At 51.6% G+C, this 19,120-nt stretch overlaps 2 protein-coding genes across 3 annotated transcripts; one reads left to right on the forward strand and one right to left on the reverse strand.

The window, feature by feature from the left end:
- Positions 1 to 330: 330 nt before the first annotated feature.
- On the reverse strand, positions 331 to 7,571 carry CUNH22orf23 (chromosome unknown C22orf23 homolog). Of its 2 annotated transcripts, XM_032836629.1 has the most exons (7): positions 7,412 to 7,571; positions 6,971 to 7,082; positions 5,924 to 5,986; positions 1,880 to 2,062; positions 1,132 to 1,263; positions 831 to 931; positions 331 to 645 (listed from the first exon to the last, which is right to left on the reverse strand). In XM_032836629.1, the coding sequence occupies exons 2-7, from the start codon at positions 7,071 to 7,073 to the stop codon at positions 574 to 576; spliced, it is 654 nt and encodes a 217-aa protein (XP_032692520.1). In that variant the 5' UTR covers positions 7,074 to 7,082; positions 7,412 to 7,571; the 3' UTR covers positions 331 to 573. The 2 variants fall into 2 exon arrangements, with proteins under 2 accessions (XP_032692520.1, XP_032692519.1); XM_032836628.1 differs by lacking the exons at positions 5,924 to 5,986; positions 6,971 to 7,082; positions 7,412 to 7,571 and having other exon boundaries at positions 1,880 to 2,566.
- A 123-nt stretch (positions 7,572 to 7,694) lies between these two features.
- On the forward strand, positions 7,695 to 18,460 carry POLR2F (RNA polymerase II subunit F). Its single transcript, XM_032836632.1, has 5 exons — positions 7,695 to 7,776; positions 9,827 to 9,896; positions 12,767 to 12,897; positions 17,712 to 17,783; positions 18,285 to 18,460. Exons 1-5 carry the CDS (start codon positions 7,757 to 7,759, stop codon positions 18,373 to 18,375), a joined length of 384 nt encoding a protein of 127 aa, XP_032692523.1. The 5' UTR covers positions 7,695 to 7,756; the 3' UTR covers positions 18,376 to 18,460.
- The last annotated feature ends 660 nt before the right edge of the window (positions 18,461 to 19,120 follow it).

The raw sequence follows: 19,120 nt of genomic DNA on the forward strand, positions 1-19,120 counted from the left end.
TATGTTAAATATGTCTTACTGGTCAATTAATCGTAGTGGTTAAACATTTGCCTAAGGCTGTGAGAAGTCAGACAAGTAGGTCCTAAGGCAGGTAGGAAGGAAGGAGTCGTATTCATTCCGCAGGTCTGAAAACTGGATGTGGAGGACTCACAGTGGGCGTTGGGGGAGGGGGAGGAAGAGGCCTGTTGGATGCCCTCGGACACACGCCCAAGGTGGTGAGATCGGGCCTTGCCTTCACTGTGTATGGGCTCTTTCCCTGAGAAAAGACTCGAAGTTGTGTGTGTGCGTGCATATGTGTGTGTGTCTGTGACTGTGGTCCACGGCCCACCTGACCTAGGCCCCCTGGGCAGAGTCTTGAGGAGAACGAGCCCATTCCCTGAGGTTGGTCCATTTTCCAGAGTGCCGTGTGTGCCCAGGGTCCCCTAGGCCAAGGCAGGGCTGCATAGCCATCCGATGTGATTGAAGGCCAGGGTAGGTGGGCTGACTTGGGCGGGGGGTGATGGCTCTGCTTGGCCAGGGGCTAGGCTCCAGTGGTCCAGGATGGGCTACCCTGCCCCTGTCTCTGGAGACAGGTCAAGGGGTGACAAGAGCCTTCCTAAGGTCCTCACTCCTCTTGTGGTCAATGTCTTCCATTTCCCGTAGTTTCTGCAAAGGGCATCAGGGAAAGCTGGGGATCAGGGATGGAACTTGAAGAGCCGCTGCTGACGTGAGGCTAGAGAAGACTCCCAGACCTGGGCCTGACCTGGGCGCTGGCCACCTCATCCACTCCCATCTCCTGCCGCACGCTCATGGTGGGCCCTCCCCCACCCCCTTCCTGTTGCTTCTCCTACCTGGGAGATCTCAGTGAGGATGATCCCTCGGTACTGTCTGCCTTGTCCCAGAGCCTCCATGCCAGCCAGGAATTCTTTCCTCTCCTGGATTTCCTTTACCACTAGATGGGGGAGAAGGGTTGTCCATGTTCAGGGCAGTAGGGAGCCCGCAGGCTCCTGGGACGGGTGGCGGGGGCAGCAGGTTGCCTCTCTCGGGGAGAGGAAGCAGTTCTGGGGTCAGACGGTGTTTCTCACTCTGGCCGCTGAAGACGGGCCCCTCCACGCCCCCCACTCCAGCATAAGTGGCCCCTCAGAGGCTTACATTCTTCAAAGCGGTCCAGCTCGGGGGCTGAGTCCTCTTGTCGCACGGGAGGGGGCTTTCTTTTCCATTCTTCTGAGTCCTTCCCAGTGGCAAAAATATTTTGGAGTCTTCGCTTCTCTTTCTCCAGATCTCCTGTAGGGCCCAGAAATGGCCTCATTAAGGCAGGCAGGGCGCCCCATTCATGGCATGCTTTGCTCCAGGGTCCTTGGCCACACGGAGGGGGCTTCTGCAAACCGGGCGCCTTCCACCCTGGGAGCCCCTGAGCTTGTGTCAAGACAGGCAGGAAAGGGAAGGGCTGGGAGAACGAAGGTCAGAACCCACACACGGCTCTGGTGCAGAGTGAGGCTAAGAAAACCATGCCTGCCGTGACGGCGGCCTGGGCAGAGAGGCTGCGTGGAGTTACATCGGACGCCAAGCAGGAAGGGGGACAAAGGCTCCTCGGAGTAGGCTGGCATGCAGAGGAGCTCTGGATTGGAGCGACTGTGTCACCTTAAGAGAGCAGTGGCCATGAGACCAGACAGCCAAACGTTCCTCAGGGACTGGTGGCCTCCAGGTAATCATTACAGAGTTCTCAGAAAATAAAAAAGGATCACCTAACCGGTTTCCCCTGGACCCTGAACACCCCAAGCGAAGGCGTGCCAAGGCTCAAGCACATTCGTATAAACAGCAGAGAATTTCCTTAGACACCTGCTTGCCTGCCCCGTGGGCTGCTTGGCCCTCCGGCCCCCCTTGAGGCCCTCTCACTTACGGGTGGCTTGAGGCTTGAATGGTTCCCGGCTGTAGGCCCCGTTGGCTTGGCACAAGCTGGCAGGCCGGAGGTGGGGCCGGGCCGCCAGGATGGGAGGCAGGTAGATGGCTGAGGCTGGCTGTTTGGAAGGCAAGACCCTCTGGCTGGATGTTGGGCTGCAATGTAGGGGCAGAGTGTCTCCTCCTGGGGAAGGAAGGTTTGGGTGAGGTGCGGGGGGTGGGGATCCCCCTGCGTTGGGTTGGGTTTCGTTTTGTGAAATTATAAAAGTAATACCACCTGTTAACAGCAAGTCGAAGAGTATAGAAGTCTTCCCTTCTGCCCTCCAACCACCCACCCCCACCCCGTAACGAGCAGTTGTTAGAATTTGGTGGTCTTGTTCCAGACTTTCTGACATTAATACAAATATGTTCAAAGATGTATGTGCGTATGTGACCTCCATGTTTCGAACACTGGCTCCTACCGTGTTATCTTCTGTAAGAGACTCTTAACAAGTTATCATGGACAAACTTCCAGATCACTCCATTTATATATAACTTATTTTTATAGCTATATACTAGTTTCTAGAATGGATACATTATTTATTTTATTCAACTAGTCTCCTAATTTCAGAAATTCAAGCTGTTCCTCTCCCCCCCTTTTTTTTACTACTTCAAACCAATGCTGCAATAAACATTCTTGTGCGTCAAGTCTCTATCCTGGTGCATTTATTTCTACAGACGGATTCCTAACACCTGCTTGGTCCACAGGCAGGGAGGGATGGTTTGGGTGGTAATACAAACCAGTCCCTCCTCCTGTCCATCCCCATAGTCTTGGCCTAGGTCTGGGGCTTCTCCCCCAGGCCAGCCAAGTGTGTCACCTCCTTTCTGGTTGTCTGGTCCCTCCTCTCAATCACACCAAAGCCCAGCTCAGAGCACGCCCTACCTGTTGCTTTGATCTGGCTCCCAACTACCTCTTCTACTTTTCCAACCTTCTATCATCCACTCAGCAAAAGATGTACTGAGCATCTGCTCTGTGCTAGGCCCTGGACACAGGGGTAAAGTAAAGTAAGATGAAGTCCTGCCCTCGGGGCACTTACATTTGGGGTTGCAGGGATATGGGTGAAACACACAGACTGACCGTAGAGGGACGGACCAGACTAGGTCAGAGCGGCATCTACAGTTTTCAATAGGGGAGGCAGGGAAGGCCCCATGAAGAGGCTAACGTTTGAGAGAAGACCCCAGAGATGAGTAGCTCTGCTGTGTAGATACTTGGGGAAGAACATTCTAGACAGAAGGAACAGCTAGGGCAAAGGCTGTGAGGTGGTAATGTGTCTGGAATGTCCGAGCAACAGCCAGGAAGCTAGGGTGGCAGGAATGGAGTAAGCAAGGTTGGGGTATAGTGGGAGTAGAGGTCAGAGGTCAGAGGTCAGGGAGGGCAAGAGAAGCATAGGGCCTTGTAGGCCTCTGGAAAGACTGGCTTTTACTTTGAGGTGGGAAGCCATCAGAGGGTTTTGGGCAGGGAAGTTACATGGTCCTTTGGCTGATGATGAAAATACAGTGTGGGGGCCAAGGGCGGAGGTGGTCAGTCAGGAATGGTTTGGAGGTCAAGCAGACCAAAGCAGATGGATTGGATGTGGGGTCTGGGAGAAAGAGAAAGAGGAGCCAAGGATGGTTCCAAGGTATCTGTCCTGAGGGCCTGGAAGGATGAAGACGCCATTACTTCCCACTAACCTTCCCCTTCCCAAGAGCCTCTTCCTAGAGCCCCAGCGCGCCTTTCCTACTCTTCTCTGAAGAGATGCTGCGCTTCCTAGAATGTCCCTCCTACTCCCTCCACGTGCTATTTCCACAGGCCCAGGGCCACGTGCTGCCTCCTGCTCGGGCCCAGCCTCAGCAGATGATTACAGCCCAAGTAATTCTGGGAGTTTGGGGGCATTTGTGGCCTGCCACAGCACTCGAATGAGGCCTCAGAACAACAAGTAGGATTTGGTTAAGAGGAGAAAAAAAGGGGGATTCCAGAAGAAAAGCCGACTCAACACCAATGGTTGGAGGCAAGTTTTTAAAAATGAAAACTAAGGGGGCACCTGGGTGGTGCAGTTGCCTGAGAGTCTGACTCTTGGTTTTGGTCTCAGGTCATGATCTCAGGGTCTGGGGATCGAGCCCCGTTTTGGGCTCTACACCAAGCGTGGAGTCTGCTTGAGATTCTCTCCCTCGGCCCTTCCCCCCAACTCTCTCTAAAATAAATAAATAAATCAGGGCGCCTGGGTGGCTCAGTGGGTAAAAGCCTCTGCCTTCAGCTCAGGTCATGATCCCAGGGTCCTGGGATCGAGCCCTGCATCAGGCTCTCTGCTCAGCGGGGAGCCTGCTTCCCCCTCTCTCTCTGCCTGCCTCTCTGCCTGCTTCTGATCTCTGTCTGTCAAATAAATAAATAAAATCTTTTAAAAAAATAAATAAATCTTTCTAAATAAATAAATAAATACATAAAAAGAAAACTTCGGAGAATAAAACTGTCTGGCAAACCTGTTCCTTACCTTGGTTTCTCCGCTAATGAAATCAGTCCTTCAGTAAACATCCAGCGTCTGGGCGCTGGGGGTACTGGGGTGAACAAGGACATAGTCCTTCATCTCCTGGAATTTACTTCTAGTGGAATTTCTAGGTCCTTCTCTTTGTAGTCATGCTGCTGGGGGGCACCAGATTATTCCTGGACTGCTGAGTGCAGAGGTGGGAGTGATGCATTGGGCATGGGTTAACACGCCAGGCTCTGACAGCCTGAGCTGTCCTCGTTCCCAGCGAGGAGGCTCTGACCCCCGTGCTGGTGTGGCAGAGCCTGCCTTGGCCACCGCTGGACCTGAACTGCCGATATTTGCCTCCCTGGCCCTCCCTTCCCTTTGCTTCTGTGGCTGCTCCGGTGCCCTCCCATGAGCATGTCTTCTGGCACATAAGGCAATCGCTTCTGGTAGACTTAGAGAAAAGATTCTGACATTCTCTCTCTTCAAGGCCACATCACAGGTCTCTGATCCATTAAATGCTGATTCAGTGGAACCTCAGGAAGCACAGTGGGGTTCAAGATCTTCGTGAGCACCTTGATCTCGTGCCCATGTACTACCATGGTTTGGTTTTCCTTCAAAACAACTAATACGTTGGGTGGCCAAAGGTGAGGTGCAGACAGCCTTTGCACACTCCTCCTATGCTGGAATTCTGCCAAGTGTTTTGCTTCTGCTAGCTAAGCTGTGACTGAATAAAACTATGACTAACACATACACACACAGTTCTTTCCTCTGGAGAGCTCCTGTGGGATGTGTGTAACGGAGAGGGACAGATGGCAGCCACGACCTCGTGGAGACTGTTTTGGCTGGGCAGCACGCCTTGATCGGGCTGTGTGATCTCTTGGAAGGCTGGCTAGAGAGAGATAGACTGCAAGAGGCTTGCTGTTATGCAAGGACCCATGTCCCGGGAAGAAGCTAAAATCCTAAAAGGTCAATTCCCCAGGAGCAAGGGTCAGAAATACTATTCATATATTTTTTGGTCTTTTTATTTTTTATTATTTTTTTAAAGATTAATTTATTGGGGCGCCTGGGTGGCTCAGTGGGTTAAGCCTCTGCCTTTGGTTCAGGTCATGATCTCAGGGTCCTGGGATCGAGCCCCGCTTTGGGCTCTCTGCTCAGCAGGAAGTCTGCTTCCCCCTCTCTCTCTGCCTACTTATGATCTCTCTCTGTCAAATAAATAAATAAAATCTTTAAAAAAATAAATAAAGATTTATTTATTTATTTTTAGAGAAAGAATGAGAGAGAGGGACGGAGGGAGGGAGCACGCACAGGAGAAGGGGCAGAGGGAGAGAATCCTTCAAGCTGACTCCGGTTGAGTGACAGCTGTCATGGGCTCAATCTCACAGCCCATGAGATCATAACCTGAGCCAAAACCAAGAGTTGGATGCTCAACCAACTGAGCCACCCAGGCGCCCTTTCTTTGATCTTTTAAAATGAGGCCCCCTACCCCTTAGTATGGAAGACCATTGAAAGTGTGGTCCGGAGTCCTTCCGCCCAGGAACCCTCAGTGGACTGCCTCTTACTTTTCATGGTGTCCATGATGTGGCGCTGTTGGAAGTTAGTCAGTTTGGATTCCTTCATCATCACTGCAAAGATAAAAGCACCTCTATGAGGCCTCCCGGGATGCAAGCAGAGCCCTTCATCTCATCCTATGCCAGTGTAAAACTGAATCACCCCCTAACCCCATTCTGTACCTGAGTACTCCTTCTCTCCCGTTCCTGCTTCATTGTCTTTTTCTGGAACACTTACTACCATCAAAATTCTTGGGGCACGTGGGTGGCTCAGTGGGTTAAGCCTCTGCCTTCAGCTCAGGTCATGGTCTCAGGGTCCTGGGATTGAGCCCTGCGTCGGGCTCTCTGCTCAGCAGGGAGCCTGCTTCCCCCTCCCTCTCTGCCTGCCTCTCCGACTACTTGTGATCTCTGTCAAATAAACAAATAAAATCTTAAAAAAAAAGAAATTCTACATATTTTACTTACTGTACCCCTCCTACTAGAAAGTTAGTTCCATGAGACAGCAAGAATGTTTGCTTTTTTTTTTTTAACTGCTGTTCCTCAGGACTTAGAGCAATGTCTAAAGCACGTTAAGTGGGTTTAAAATTTTTGTTGTTGTTGCGTGAATGAATGAATGGGTAATATTTACTAAGCATGTGCCAGGGGCTGGAGCTACAGTTGTGAGCCCAAACAGGCATAATCACTGCTCTGATGGAGTTCATGGTCTAGAGCGGTAGATGAATATTAACCCAATGGGAAAGAACTAAACATCTGACTACAGGTTGTGCCGTCCATTAAAGGAAAAGCTATTTGGTGTTGTGAAAGGGCGGAGTTGTTGGTTCCACTGTGGTGGTGGCAGGTGGGGAGGCTTCCTGGCTTCCTGGGAAAATTCAAAGTGTGGTCTACGGGGTCTACAAGAGTTTTGCAAGTTGTAGGATCCTTGAACCTTTCTGAACCCTAGGCTTTTTATCTATAAAATGACAAAAGCAATTGCTGAGCCGCAGGTCATGTAAAGGAGAACTGAGCTGCAGAGGGTTAACTGTTACCACCACTCTTCTCCTGTCCTTTACAAATACTGACCTCTGAGCAGCTCGCAGGTCCCCGGGGTGTAAGTGGCTGGCCTGGGGCAGCGCCAGAACTCTGTTCCTTTGGTCACCGTCTCCACCCTTTCCTGGGAAGCCATGGGAGGGCTCTGAGGAGAGAAAAACGCAACGGCACAACTCCTGTCTCCCAGGTCCAATCTCTGCTCGCGCACCCCACAACGCCACCCAAAGTCTGGCGGGGGCGGGGGGTGGTGGTGGCTGTCGAGCCATAGGAGAATCGTGACGTCGCCATCAGTATCGCGACAGTGCCTGATCCCCAACCTCGAACAGATACACAGGCAGACCCACATACACGAACGGAGACCTCATCCTGACCCGACGCCTGCGGCAGGGAAGCGGTCTCCGGAGGAAGGGGGCGTTAGGATAGCCGTGGTCCGGACAGTGCCCGTCGGGGGATACGCCAAAATTGAAACCTCACCCTAAAGTAAGACCCCGGCTGGCTACCCCCAGCCACAGAGAGCGGCTGGGCTCCGGAGACCGTAAACACGGCTCCGCAGCGGCACCGTGCCTGGACCCCGCACAAATACTCGCAGACCTCCGCGACCAGAGCCGCCACTAGCGACTCTGGCTACCATGGTAACGGCCACACGGCTCTCGGCGCGTGCGCACAGTTACGACTCCGGCCTGCCTCCCGGAAGTATTTGTCTCTGGGTCACGGCGCAGGCGTAGAGTACGAGGGGCACCGCGCGGAAGCCAGGCGCGGTGTTTGCGGGTCTCCTCGAGGGTCTTGAGTGCCCGGCCGCGTCGCGTCGGTGCGGGCGTCATGTCAGACAACGAGGACAAGTGAGTGCGGGAACTTCGGAAGGGGCGGGTGAAGCGGGAGCTTGGGCCGAAGGAGGCTGTGGAGCCAGGCTCCAGGGGCAGTCTCTGAGGGGACTGCTTGTGCTGAGGGGGCGCGGGGCTGGAGAGGGGAAGGGCGGGGAGCCGGGAATAAAGACCGGGCGAGAGGCTGGGCACGGAAAGGCCCGACTCGAGGGTCCAGAGAGGAGTAGTGAAAAGGACTTACAGCAGACTTTCGGTGAGCCGGGCTGTGTGGTTTGTATTGGGACTATTGAGGTGAATTAGGCATAGTCCTGCTCACCGGAGAGGGGACAGGCGCAGAAACAGTACGGGGTCGTGTGAGAGTACGCGTTAGAAGCGTGTAGCCCAGAAGTCATCGAGGGGAGAGTCTGGCGAGCCCCGGGTGTGTGTGTGTGTGTGAATGTCTGTAAGGGTTGCAGTAATCTCGGTGAAAGAAGGTAGTGGCTTGGACTGGGGTGACACTAGTAGACGTGGTGACAAGTGGTTTTGAATTCTGAATTGATTAAGATGCTAGGGCGCGAAGATTTCCGGATGTGCGTGGTGGGAGGAGAGTCTTCTCTGAAGATAAATACAGTGGAATCAGGGGTGGCTGGGTGGCTCAGTGGGTGAGAGCCTCTGTCTTCAGCTCCGGTCATGGTCCCAGGGTCCTGGGATCGAGCTCCGCATCGGGCTCTCTGCTCGGCGGGGAGCCTGCCTCTCTGCCTACTTGTGATCTCTGCCTGTCAAATAAATAAATAAGTAAATAAGTAAATAAAATAAAAATAAAACAATAAATAATAATTTGTTTTATAATAAAATTTTACAATAAAATAAATAAATAAAATCTTTTAAAAAATAGTGGAATCAGCAGCCTAAGTTTGTTAGTCAGAACTAAGAACCAGGTGAGATCACCAGGGGAGTGTCAGTAGGGAAGAGTAGATGGTTGGTGACCCAGGTGTTAGAGCATTCTAGCATTGAGTGCTCCTGGTAAAAGAGGGGAAATCAGCAGAGGAGACACGAGATGGAGCAGTCAGTGAGGTGGGGAACCCCAGGAGAGAGAGGAGGCCTTGCAGTCAAATGAGGAGAGTATATTGGGGGGGGGGGGGGCGGGGGTGTGGTCTAGTGGTCCAACTGATAGATCAAGCTAAATGAGAACAAGAATTGTCGATTGGATTTAGCAGTGTGGCAGTCATTAATGAACTTGAGAAGAGTGGTTTTGCTGGAACTGTGGGGGTGAAGGTCTTACTGGAGTGAGATTATGACAGAATGAGAAGAGAGGAATTGGAGACAGGGAAGATAGGCATCTCATGAATTTTGCTTCTAAGCGAAGCATGGAACTAGGACTCTGCGGGAGGTAAAAGAGAAGTACATTTTTTTTTTTTTAAAGATTTTATTTATTTATTTGTCAGAGAGAGAGAGAGAGCACAAGCAGGCAAAGTGGCAGGCAGAGGCAGAGAGAGAAGCAGGCTCCCGCTTGAGCAAGGAGCCCGATGCGGGACTCGATCCCAGGACCCTGGGATCATGACCCGAGCTGAAGGCAGTGGCCTAGCCAACTGAGCCACCCAGGCGCCCCAAGAGAAGTACATTTTTTGCTTTTAAAGATTATTTATTTGAGAGAGAGTGAGAGAGAGGTGGGGAAGGGCAGAGAGAGAGAGAATCTTAAGCAGACTCCGTGCTGAGCGCAGAGCTGGACATGGGGTTCCATCCCACAACCCTGAGATCATGACCTGAACCGAAACCAAGAGTCAGATGCTTAACTGACAGCCATCCAGGGACCCCTGTTTGTTTTTTAAGATGGGGAAATAACTACATGTTGATACGTTCATGGGAATGACCCAGTAGAGAGGGAAACAGTGATGGAGAATGAATGAGTCCCAGCAAAATTTGTGGGCTGATGGAATAAAGATGAAGGAGTAAAATGGAGCAGAAGTTTGATTTGCTCATTAAGTAGTTACTTATTGAGCCCTTTCTACATATCGGATGAGACACAGATCTCTTCTTTCTTTGATTCTAGTGTGATGCTCCAACTAACTGATCTCTTCTTCTTGTACAGTTTTGATGGTGACGACTTCGATGATGTGGAGGAGGATGAAGGGCTTGGTGACTTGGAGAATGCTGAGGAGGTCAGTGTTTAGCTGTGGGCTCCCTTTCTCTGCAGCCCAAGCTGCCGAATAAGCCATTTGGTGATAATTGCCTAAATGAGTGAGCGGTGTCCCAGTCCTGGGTGGTGGAAAAGTCCAACAGGGTGGGCCAGAGCCTATGGCTTTTGGGGCAGTTGGTTTGCTGATGGGTGAAATACCGCCATTCATTCAGCAAGCCTGTGTTGAATGTTTGTTATGTACTAGGTGCCCTGTGGGCAGGGTGTATGTAAGGGGCGGGGGGATGACCAGGATAAAGCTGGAGCGGTAAGGGCCCACATCAGGCAGGATTTTCTAGCCTAAAGGCACTGGAAGCCCCTGACAAGTGTTGAGGCAGAGAGTGGTCCAATCCAGTGTACATTTTAGAAAGGGCGTTCTGGCCTCAGAGTGACGAGTGAGTTGGGGAGGTCCAGGAGTAAAAGAGACCAATAGCGTCTCCATCCAGTTGAGAGACCTGTGGCTTAGGCTTGGGTGCTCATAATATAGGTGATGACAAAATGGATGAAAGATATTTTGGTGGATTGGATACAGAGCTAAGAAAGTGGGAGATGACAGGGGCGACCCCCAGGTTTCTGGCTTGCATAACTAGGTGGATGGGTTCCTAACTTCATGAAAGACATACAGCTTTCTGTCCTGTGACTAATGGAGGAAGAACTGCTTTATGGCTCCTGGAAAGGGAACGATCCCTCAATTTTTTTAGGCTTGGAAGCCAAAGCCCCCCTTTTTGGATTTTCTCTTTCTGCATGGCACTCTCTGCTCCCTGTTCACTGAGTCAGAAACCTCCTCCCCATCCTGGTCTCCCCATCCCCATTCTGTTGGTTCTGCCTCCCACATGTGGTCCAGCCCTGGTCCTCTTTCTCCGTTCTTAGTGCTTCCGCCTTCATTGCTTTCACTCACTTTGTTGTGGAAATGTTTTACTGGTTTTCCTGCCTTCAGTCTCCCTCCACGCTGCTTGATTTGCCATCCTGCTGCCAGAGTTTTCTCTCTTACCTGATTGATTACTGCTGCTGGTCTTCCTATAGGGTCTGCTGCTGCCCTTGCCCCCTACAGAATAGTGTCAACAGAGCATCCGTAGGGATACCTTTAAGTCTTTTTTTTTTTTTTAAAGAGTTATTTATTTGAGAGAGAGAGGGTCCGCTCATGTGCACAAGCAGGGAGGAGGGGTAAGGGGTGAGGGAGAAGCAGGCTCCCTGCTGAGTGGGGAGCCCGATGTGGGACTTGATCCTAGGCCCCTGAGATCATGACCTGAGCCGAAGGCAGATGCTTAAGCGACTCTGCCACCCAGGCGTCCAGGGTACCTTTAAATCTTAAGTCAAATTGTGTCTCTCCTCTATTCAGAACCCTCATCCAGGGGCTTCCCATCTCATACAGAGTAAGTGCCTTGTACAGAAGTACAAGGTCCTCCATGCTCTGGCCACCTGCTTTCTTATCTCTTCTTACTGTCCCTGTCATACTAGGTTGACTCCTGCTCAGGATCTTTGATCACCCTGTTCCCTCTTAAAGGAATGCTTTTCCTGTATGTATGTACATGACATATGGCTCACCTCCCTCAGGCCTTTGTCCAAGTGTCCCCTCAGTGAGGCTTCCGTGACCATCCTATTTAAAGTGGTAGCGTCCTTCCCCTCCTCCCACACACCCATCCTGGCACTCCCTTTTTTCACTTTCTGTTCTTAATTTTACTTATTTTTTTCTTTTGTTTTTATACTACAAATTCTATTTGTTAATTTTGTTACCTCTTCTCATAATGTCAGCTCTATAGGGGAAATAATTTTTTTTTGTCTTGCTCTTGTATTTAAAGCACTTAGAACACTATCTGACACACAGGTACTCAATAAATATTTGTTGGCTTAATTTTTTGTTGTTGTTGTTATTTAAAAGTTTCTCTTTATTTTAGTAATCTCTCCACCCAGCATAGGACTCAAAGTCCTGACCCTGAGATCAAAAGTCACATGCGCTACCCACTGAACGAGCCAAGGGCCCCTATTTTTTATAGAATTTATTCTTCTGCCTAAAACACTATGCTCACCTTTTGCTCTAATCATACTTCCTAAGTAGTACATTCTCTCTGACCCCTGTGCTTTTGTGCATGCAGCCCGGCCTGCCAGAAGTGCCCTTCTCTTCCTCTTGGCTTGGCAGCTCGTCCTCATTCTTCTAGTCTCAAGTCTCCTCTCTGGACAGTCTTCTGAACCCCCAGCAGGAGTTCGATGTCCCCCACCTTCTTGTTAACTTCGTGGCACACTTGCCTCCCTTTGTAGCACCTGCTGTCTTGTTTACTCATGTCTCCTCTGCTGGCTGACTTCTTTGAGAACAGAAACGCTTAGCTTGCTGTCTTACCACCATTGTGATGGTGTTTGGCATATGACAGACGCTTAAAGGAATTGTTGAATGCGTGTGAGTACGTGCACATTCCTGTCCTCACTTTGACTTCTTAGCCATCCGACTTGTTGATCCGGTACCCTGTCTGAAGGATGGAGTGTTTGCTCCTTGCCTCCTGCTTAGAGAGATCTGTCGTCTGTGCTCCAGGACTTGCGCACAGCTAATGTTCTGGGACCCGCCCACCCCCCACCCCCATCTCCAGGCTGTCTGAATCCCAGTCGTGGTTCTTCTCTTTCACTAGGCCTGAGCCTTTGGCTAAGTCAGCCCCTACTCTGAGCCTCTAAAATGGTCACTGTCATCCCCACCATGTGACGTCATCGTGAGGACTAAATGAGGTGTCACTACCTGTAGTGGCATGAGTGCTGGAACGTAGTAACTGGTGATGGTGGGGGTGATTGTCGTCATTGTCATCAGCATCCTCCCCCTCAACCCAGAACATACTCTCTGAGACTTTCCGTGCTTTCTGTCTTGGTGCCCAGGAGGGCCAGGAGAACGTTGAGATCCTCCCCTCTGGAGAGCGACCACAGGCCAACCAGAAGCGAATCACCACACCGTATATGACCAAGTACGAGCGAGCCCGTGTACTCGGCACCCGCGCCCTCCAGATCGCGTGAGTGTATGCCCCTTCACGGTCCTTTCTGTCAGTCAGGCCCCTGAAAACACGGTCCCTGCTCTCACCTGCTAAACAGGGCTGGTGTTGTCTCTGTGTGCCGGGCACTGTACGAGATTCCTGCCCTCAGGGAGTTTGTGATCCAGTGCGAGAAATAGAACATGAACATCTGAGAAGCCGAATAACAGTACAGTAGCAACATAAAAATACAGAACTTGAGTGCCTGTCACATTAGTGAAGCAAAACAAAGAAAAAAAAAGTGTGCCGACAGGGAGCCGTAGACTCTTGTGGCTGGTTGGTCAGGGGCACTGCGGGAACCCCCATCGGGCTTAAGGTGGTTCTTGACTTGAGGCGGACTGTGGCCAGTCCTGAGAAGAGGGGAGGCCCTCCATGTAGAGGCCAGGCCAGACCTTTCCTTTCTTCCAACTTAGGTGCCAGGTGAAGAATAACAAGATTCAGGAACTAGCCAGTAGACAGGCGAGATTAAAGCTTCCGATGATTGCGTATTCACCCTCTCAGCCGTAGGCAGCGCAGGCCTCCAGGGCCAGGGCCTGCGGGGGTAAGCCTGCCTGCCAAGGTGGTGATTGAACAGCTCTGAAAACAGCCTCCCTGTAGGCAGGTGGCTTTGGGAGAGCAGGAACTCTCGACGCTGGGCTCCAGGTAACAGCTTTTTCTCCCTGACTCCCCTCTTGGGAGTTATTATTCCTCCTTCCCAGGGACGGGTGAGTTAGGGCACAGAGAGGGGGCAGATACGTTATTGGTGACTCTAGTCGAATGTCCTCCCCAGGGAACACAGGCTGAGGGAATGAACCCCCGACCCCAAACATCTTACAAGCTAGTGTGGGAATGGTGGGTGTCTGGAGGAGTGGGAGCTGTAAATAGGGAATAGTGGGAAAATGTCTAGAAGGAAGAGCTGGGGTCAGCTTTGTGGAGTCCTGCATGCTGGAGGAGATTCTGATCTGTGTTCCCTTCTTTGTTTTCAAACAGCGTTAGGCTTTATCGCCTCCAGGTCTCTGGGTAAAGATGACCACCGTGTCCGCTTTGAGCAGGGTTTTATGGGTGGCCCACACTGTTCCTCACCTTCAAAGTAATAGACCTCTCTCTAGCCTGTTGTACTCCTGGCTGGTCTGGGTGGGATTAGTGCTGCGCTCACTATGATAATTCTGATTATCTGTGGGTCAGGATCCTCTGGGTCTGTACCATCAATTATGGTAGCCACTTGCTACATGTGGCCATTTAAGTAAAAAAAAATAATACTTTATTTATATATTTATTATATATATTTATATATAAATATATATATGTAAATATTTTATTTATATATCTATTTGTCAGAGAGCAAGTGCGAGCGCAAGCAGGGGAAGCAGCAGGCAGAGGGAGAAGCAGGCTCCCTGCAGAGCAAGGAGCCCGATGTGGGACTCAATCCCAGGACCCTGGGACCATGACCTGAGCTGAAGGCCAATACTTCACTGTTCACTGCCTAAGCCACTGAGGCATCCCTAAGTCAAGTAATATTAAGCGAAATTTAAAGTTCAGTTTTTCAGTCTAATTAGCCACATTTCAGGTGCTCAGCCACACGTGGCTAGGGTCTCCGTAACAGTGCAGATAGAGGACATTTCCATCACTGCAGAACATTCCAGTGGGCAGCGCTTGTCCAGGCTAAAAATGATCCAGCGGAAAGGATAACTTGTAAATTATTTTTCAAACAGGTAGAATGGTTCTCTGCCCGCTTACAGTCTTTCAGCACCGAGTGAGGCATTGGGCTCGCACCTGTTGGGGTGGGGAAGCTGACTGCGGATGGCCCCAGGCCCCCAGGCCTCCAGGTGTTCGCCGTCTGCTGGGGGAGATGGCTCACAAGTCACCAGAACCTGCAGCGGCCGGGTGCCGTGCTTTCCAGAAGGCACGAGGAAGGAGAGAAGGGAGTCACTGCGGGGCTGCCTGGGAGAGCCCAGGAGGATGGGGAGAGGCAGGCGGTTTTGAGGGTATCCCGGGTGCCAGAGACAGCACAAGGAAGGGCTGGCAAGCATGGATAGTGGTGGGGGAATGGCAAGTAGCTGGGGACACAAGGCTGGAAAAGGTGTCACCGGTGCCTTGAGTGACAAGTTCACAAGATCGGCATGCATTTGGTGGGCAGTGTGGGGAAAAGTTGGGAGGCGGACATTCGGTACACCGCCGGTCCCAGGGTCTTGCTTTGCTTTGGGAGAGAAGCTTGGTTCAGCTTAGTTGGGTCTACTGTGCGCCTTCTCTTTATGGGCTGGGACGCTGTCTGGTGGCTCCCTGCTTGCTGTAGGCCCTCCGACAGCCAGGGCTGTATCTTGTCACCTAGAACCAGGCATGGGACCCTGCACCTGCAAAGTGCTGAACAGTTCTTTGAATTTTTTGAAGTGTCGCTCTGGGTCATTAGCACCACCTGGTGGCCGATGTTTACCAAAGCTATTTCTTGAGGATCATTGGCAAGTTTGTGGGGTCATTGGTGCAGGACAAAATACCTAAGGGCACGCTCGTGATGCGCACGTTGTATGCACAAGGCTGGATGAGTGGACTTTAATTATTAATATCTTGAAAGGAATAAGGTGTACACGGATCAGGAAAACCATTTTGCTATATATTTTAAAGCTTTAAATTAGTGGGAAATTTGAACACTTGAGGGGGGATATAGGGAAGGTTAAACATTTGGTCTCTGCCTCTGGGAAGTTTTCAGGGAGTAACAAATCAAAGTCATAATAAAATTAGTAAATGACATTGTGTAAACTGGCGCCTCTCAGACTGGCTATGATCAGAATCACCTGGCGAGCTTTGCAAATGCAGGTTCTCAGGCTTCTTCACTAGAATTTCCATTCAGAGGGTCTGGAGCAGGCCCTGAGGGCCTGTATTTTTAGCGCATTCTAGTAATTCTGATGATTGTGGGGTTTGGGATCCATTCGTGTAAACTTGTGATGAAATCATGAATCGTGGCTTCCCAGAGGATAGAATTGGCGTTCCTCCCATTCATTTTGAGAGCCTTTGCTGCCGGCCAGGTGTTGTGTTAGGATGTGTGGTCCCAGGCCACTAGGTGCTTATGGTTTAATGCAGAAGACTCCAGATAAGCAACTACCATCCAGTGAGATCGAGAAGCTTATGGAAATGTGGCAGGGCGCCGAGCAGGGATTTCCGGGGCAGAGGATTGCCAGAGAAGAGAAATTTGAGCCTATCCCTGGCTTCTAGGGAGAGGAAGAGCTTATTGGAGGGTGCAGAAGGGAGCCCCCAGGGTGTGTCCGGGGCCCATGGGAGTTTGGTATGGCGGGAACGTGGGATGAATACAGGCAAGTAGCGTGAGAAGGTGCTCCTAGAGAGGTGAGCAGACTGGGTTCTGCTGATGGCCGAACCCAGTGTCATGGAAGGGTTGGAAAGAAGAGGGCATCTGCCTGCAGGCCCTGTGTGGAGGTTGAAGAGCAGGATCCTGAGGGGTGTTACTTGGGCAGAGAAGGAAAATGAGTTGGCTGGGCCCTGAGGCAGGCCTGAGGAGTTGGGTTAGAACTAGCCTTTGGGTGGTCGTTCCTTTGTGCTGGAACACTCTGCTGAGGGGGCGGGGCTCGGGAGTCTGTGGAAGGCCCTTGTCAAGGGAGCCGACAAGGATGTCTTATGGCCCAGTGAGGAAAGCCTACATGTGTCCTGTTCACAGTACCTTTCTTAAGTTTATGGACATGTATTTTTAAAGATTTTATTTATTTATTTGACAGATACCACAAGTAGGCAGAGGAGGGCAGAGAGAGAGGAGGAAGCCGACTCCCTGCTGAGCGGAGAGCCCGATGCGGGGCTCGATCCCAGGACTCTGGGATCATGACCTGAGCCGAAGGCAGAGGCTTTAACCCACTGAGCCACCCAGGCGCCCCCTTTTTTTTTTTTTTTTTTTAAGATTTTATTTATTTGACAGAGATAGCACAAGTAGGCAGAGCGGTAGGCAGAGGGAGAGGGAGAAGCAGGCTTTCCAGTGAGCAGGGAGCCCGATGCACACCTTGATCCCAGGACCCTGGGATCGTGACCTGAGCTGAAGGCAGACGCTTAACTGACTGAGCCACCCAAGTGCCCTATTTTTTTTAATTTTTATTTTCTAAAGATTTTATTTGATAGAGCGCAAGTATGAGAGTACAAGCAGGCAGAGTGGCAGAGGGAGAGGGAGAAGCAGGCCCCGATGGTAGGGAGCCTGATGTGAGGCCCTATCCTAGGACCCTGGGATCACGACCTGAGCTGAAGTTAGATGCTTAAATGATTAAGCCACCCAGGCGCCCCCAAGTTCATGGATCTTTAGCCTATTAATGGGAGGTGTTACAGCATAGTGGGTAGGTGTATGTGGGATTCCAGTCTTGACTTTGCCACTTACTGGCTGTGTGAGCTTGGGCAAGTCACTTATGTCTCTGTTCTTAGTTTCCTCCTCAGTAAAATGAGAATTATAGGAGTCCTCACCTCAAGTGAGATCCTCTGTGGAAAGAACGGGGAATAGCATACAGTACTAAGTTAGCCAGTAGTGTTTTTGTATCATCGTAGGCAAGTCAGGGCTCTCTGTCTCCCATGTTTGAGTGAGGATACTGAGATTTGGAGAGAAATTCAGTGTCTCTGGAGGTAGAATTTAAAGCCTGTCTCCTGGATCCCACTTGCTTATTACAGTCACTGTGGCAGTGCCTCCAAACCCCTTCCCACCCCCCATGCTTGCCTGCCTCCCTAGAAGGTGACCTTTCTTGGGGAGGACTAGGGCGCTGATCTGATCTTATTTGTGAAGTGAGCCCCCGTCTTCCTGCTGGGCCCTACTCCCCCAACACGTGTCCCTATACCTACAGGATGTGTGCCCCCGTGATGGTGGAGCTGGAGGGGGAGACAGATCCCTTGCTCATCGCTATGAAAGAGCTCAAGTAAGTCACCCAGACTGTGGTTCACTTCTTCAGAGCCCTGGGAGGCATCCCTTAGGTTCTCTGCTGCATACCCCGCCCCCCCACACCCCTGGCTCGGGAGGTGTGATTCTTGTTCCTATAGGTCCTTAGTTTGTTCAGGAGTCAGCCCTGTAGGAAGAGGGGTGGGAGGGAGCAGGCGAAGGCGGGTGGGATTAATGAGACACAGTCCTCTCCTGTCTGTCGAAATCCCCCTCTTCCTGCTGCACTTGGCCTTACCAGTATCCCCCACACTTCTTCTCTTTCTCATAAGATGGCAGACCCACTCTCATACGATTTCCAGACCCACTGTCCCCCACTCGAGAATGCAGGAAGTTTCTTTTTATTGTAATTTCTTTCCCGCAAAGTGCTCTCATAGTCCCAAAAGGATGCTGTCCAGACTTCTCTTTCGTGGCATTCTGTGCACAGTCTGTCCCATCTGCTGTAGAACCGGGACCACCAACCCTGTGACTTCCCCTGCCACAGGGCCCGAAAGATCCCCATCATCATCCGCCGTTACCTGCCGGACGGGAGCTATGAAGACTGGGGGGTGGACGAGCTCATCATCACCGACTGAGCCGGAGTCGTCTTCCTGACTGTGCCTCATCCTATTTCTCATTCTTTCTACGTGTAAATAATAAACTGTTCAGCCTTTTAGCCCGCTCTGCCTCCAGCTCTCTGATGCCCGCTTGGTCCTTCCCTGTTACTGCCCCGCTGCCTGGCGGGGACACCCATTCGTGTGGCCCCCGACCGTCCGCACTGAGGAGCACCGGGGGCCTTACTCCTCGTGGATCCCCCGCGTCCCTCCCTCCATCTCCCCGTTCCCTCGTGCAAAGGCTGCTGCGGGGAGACACCTCAGCTGCCTTCCCAGCAGACAGACGAGTCTTTGTGCCCAGGGAGCTGGTTGCCACGGAAACCCCCAGTTTCCTTTCCAGGGGGACTGGCTGCAGGGGCTTCTCCCTTCTCAGGAGTATCACAGAGCAGGTCTCATCAAGCCACCCATTGTTTCCTGAGGACCTGCCTCGAGCCTCTTATCGTGGGCTCGGATCCCCTTTCAGGAGCTAGTGCCCCAGCAGGAAGCTTAGGGATGCAGTGATCTCCCGCCCTCTCCAGGCGGAGCCCTGCTGGGCAAGGCAGCAGCTGGAGCAGGGACCGAACACCTGTCCACCCCTGTCCCCAGTCTGTCCCCACTTCTCAGGCCACTGTCCTCCATGGGCTTCTGGTCAGCCACACCCATCTCCTCTCCTTCCCCACCTCTGCAGGATGTCCCTTCCCTTCTGTGTAGGGCCCGTGCTCCTGCAAGGCCTTGACTGGGATGACGG

Source organism: Lontra canadensis, unplaced genomic scaffold (genome assembly GCF_010015895.1).
Source record: "Lontra canadensis isolate GAN:19392208 unplaced genomic scaffold, GSC_riverotter_1.0 scaffold93, whole genome shotgun sequence".
Classification (NCBI taxonomy): Eukaryota; Metazoa; Chordata; class Mammalia; order Carnivora; family Mustelidae; genus Lontra; species Lontra canadensis.

Excerpts from the sequence above, each read along its gene's own strand:
- CUNH22orf23 (XM_032836628.1), bottom strand. The coding sequence starts at position 2,318 with ATGGAGGTCACATACGCACATACATCTTTGAACATATTTGTATTAATG. Across the intron at positions 932-1,131 it reads GCTGGACCGCTTTGAAGAAT|TGGTAAAGGAAATCCAGGAG; the intron begins GTAAGCCTCTGA and ends TCCCCCATCTAG. Across the intron at positions 646-830 it reads TCCTCACTGAGATCTCCCAG|AAACTACGGGAAATGGAAGA; the intron begins GTAGGAGAAGCA and ends TGCCCTTTGCAG.
- POLR2F (XM_032836632.1), top strand. The coding sequence starts at position 7,757 with ATGTCAGACAACGAGGACAA. Across the intron at positions 9,897-12,766 it reads ACTTGGAGAATGCTGAGGAG|GAGGGCCAGGAGAACGTTGA; the intron begins GTCAGTGTTTAG and ends CTTGGTGCCCAG. Across the intron at positions 12,898-17,711 it reads ACCCGCGCCCTCCAGATCGC|GATGTGTGCCCCCGTGATGG; the intron begins GTGAGTGTATGC and ends CTATACCTACAG.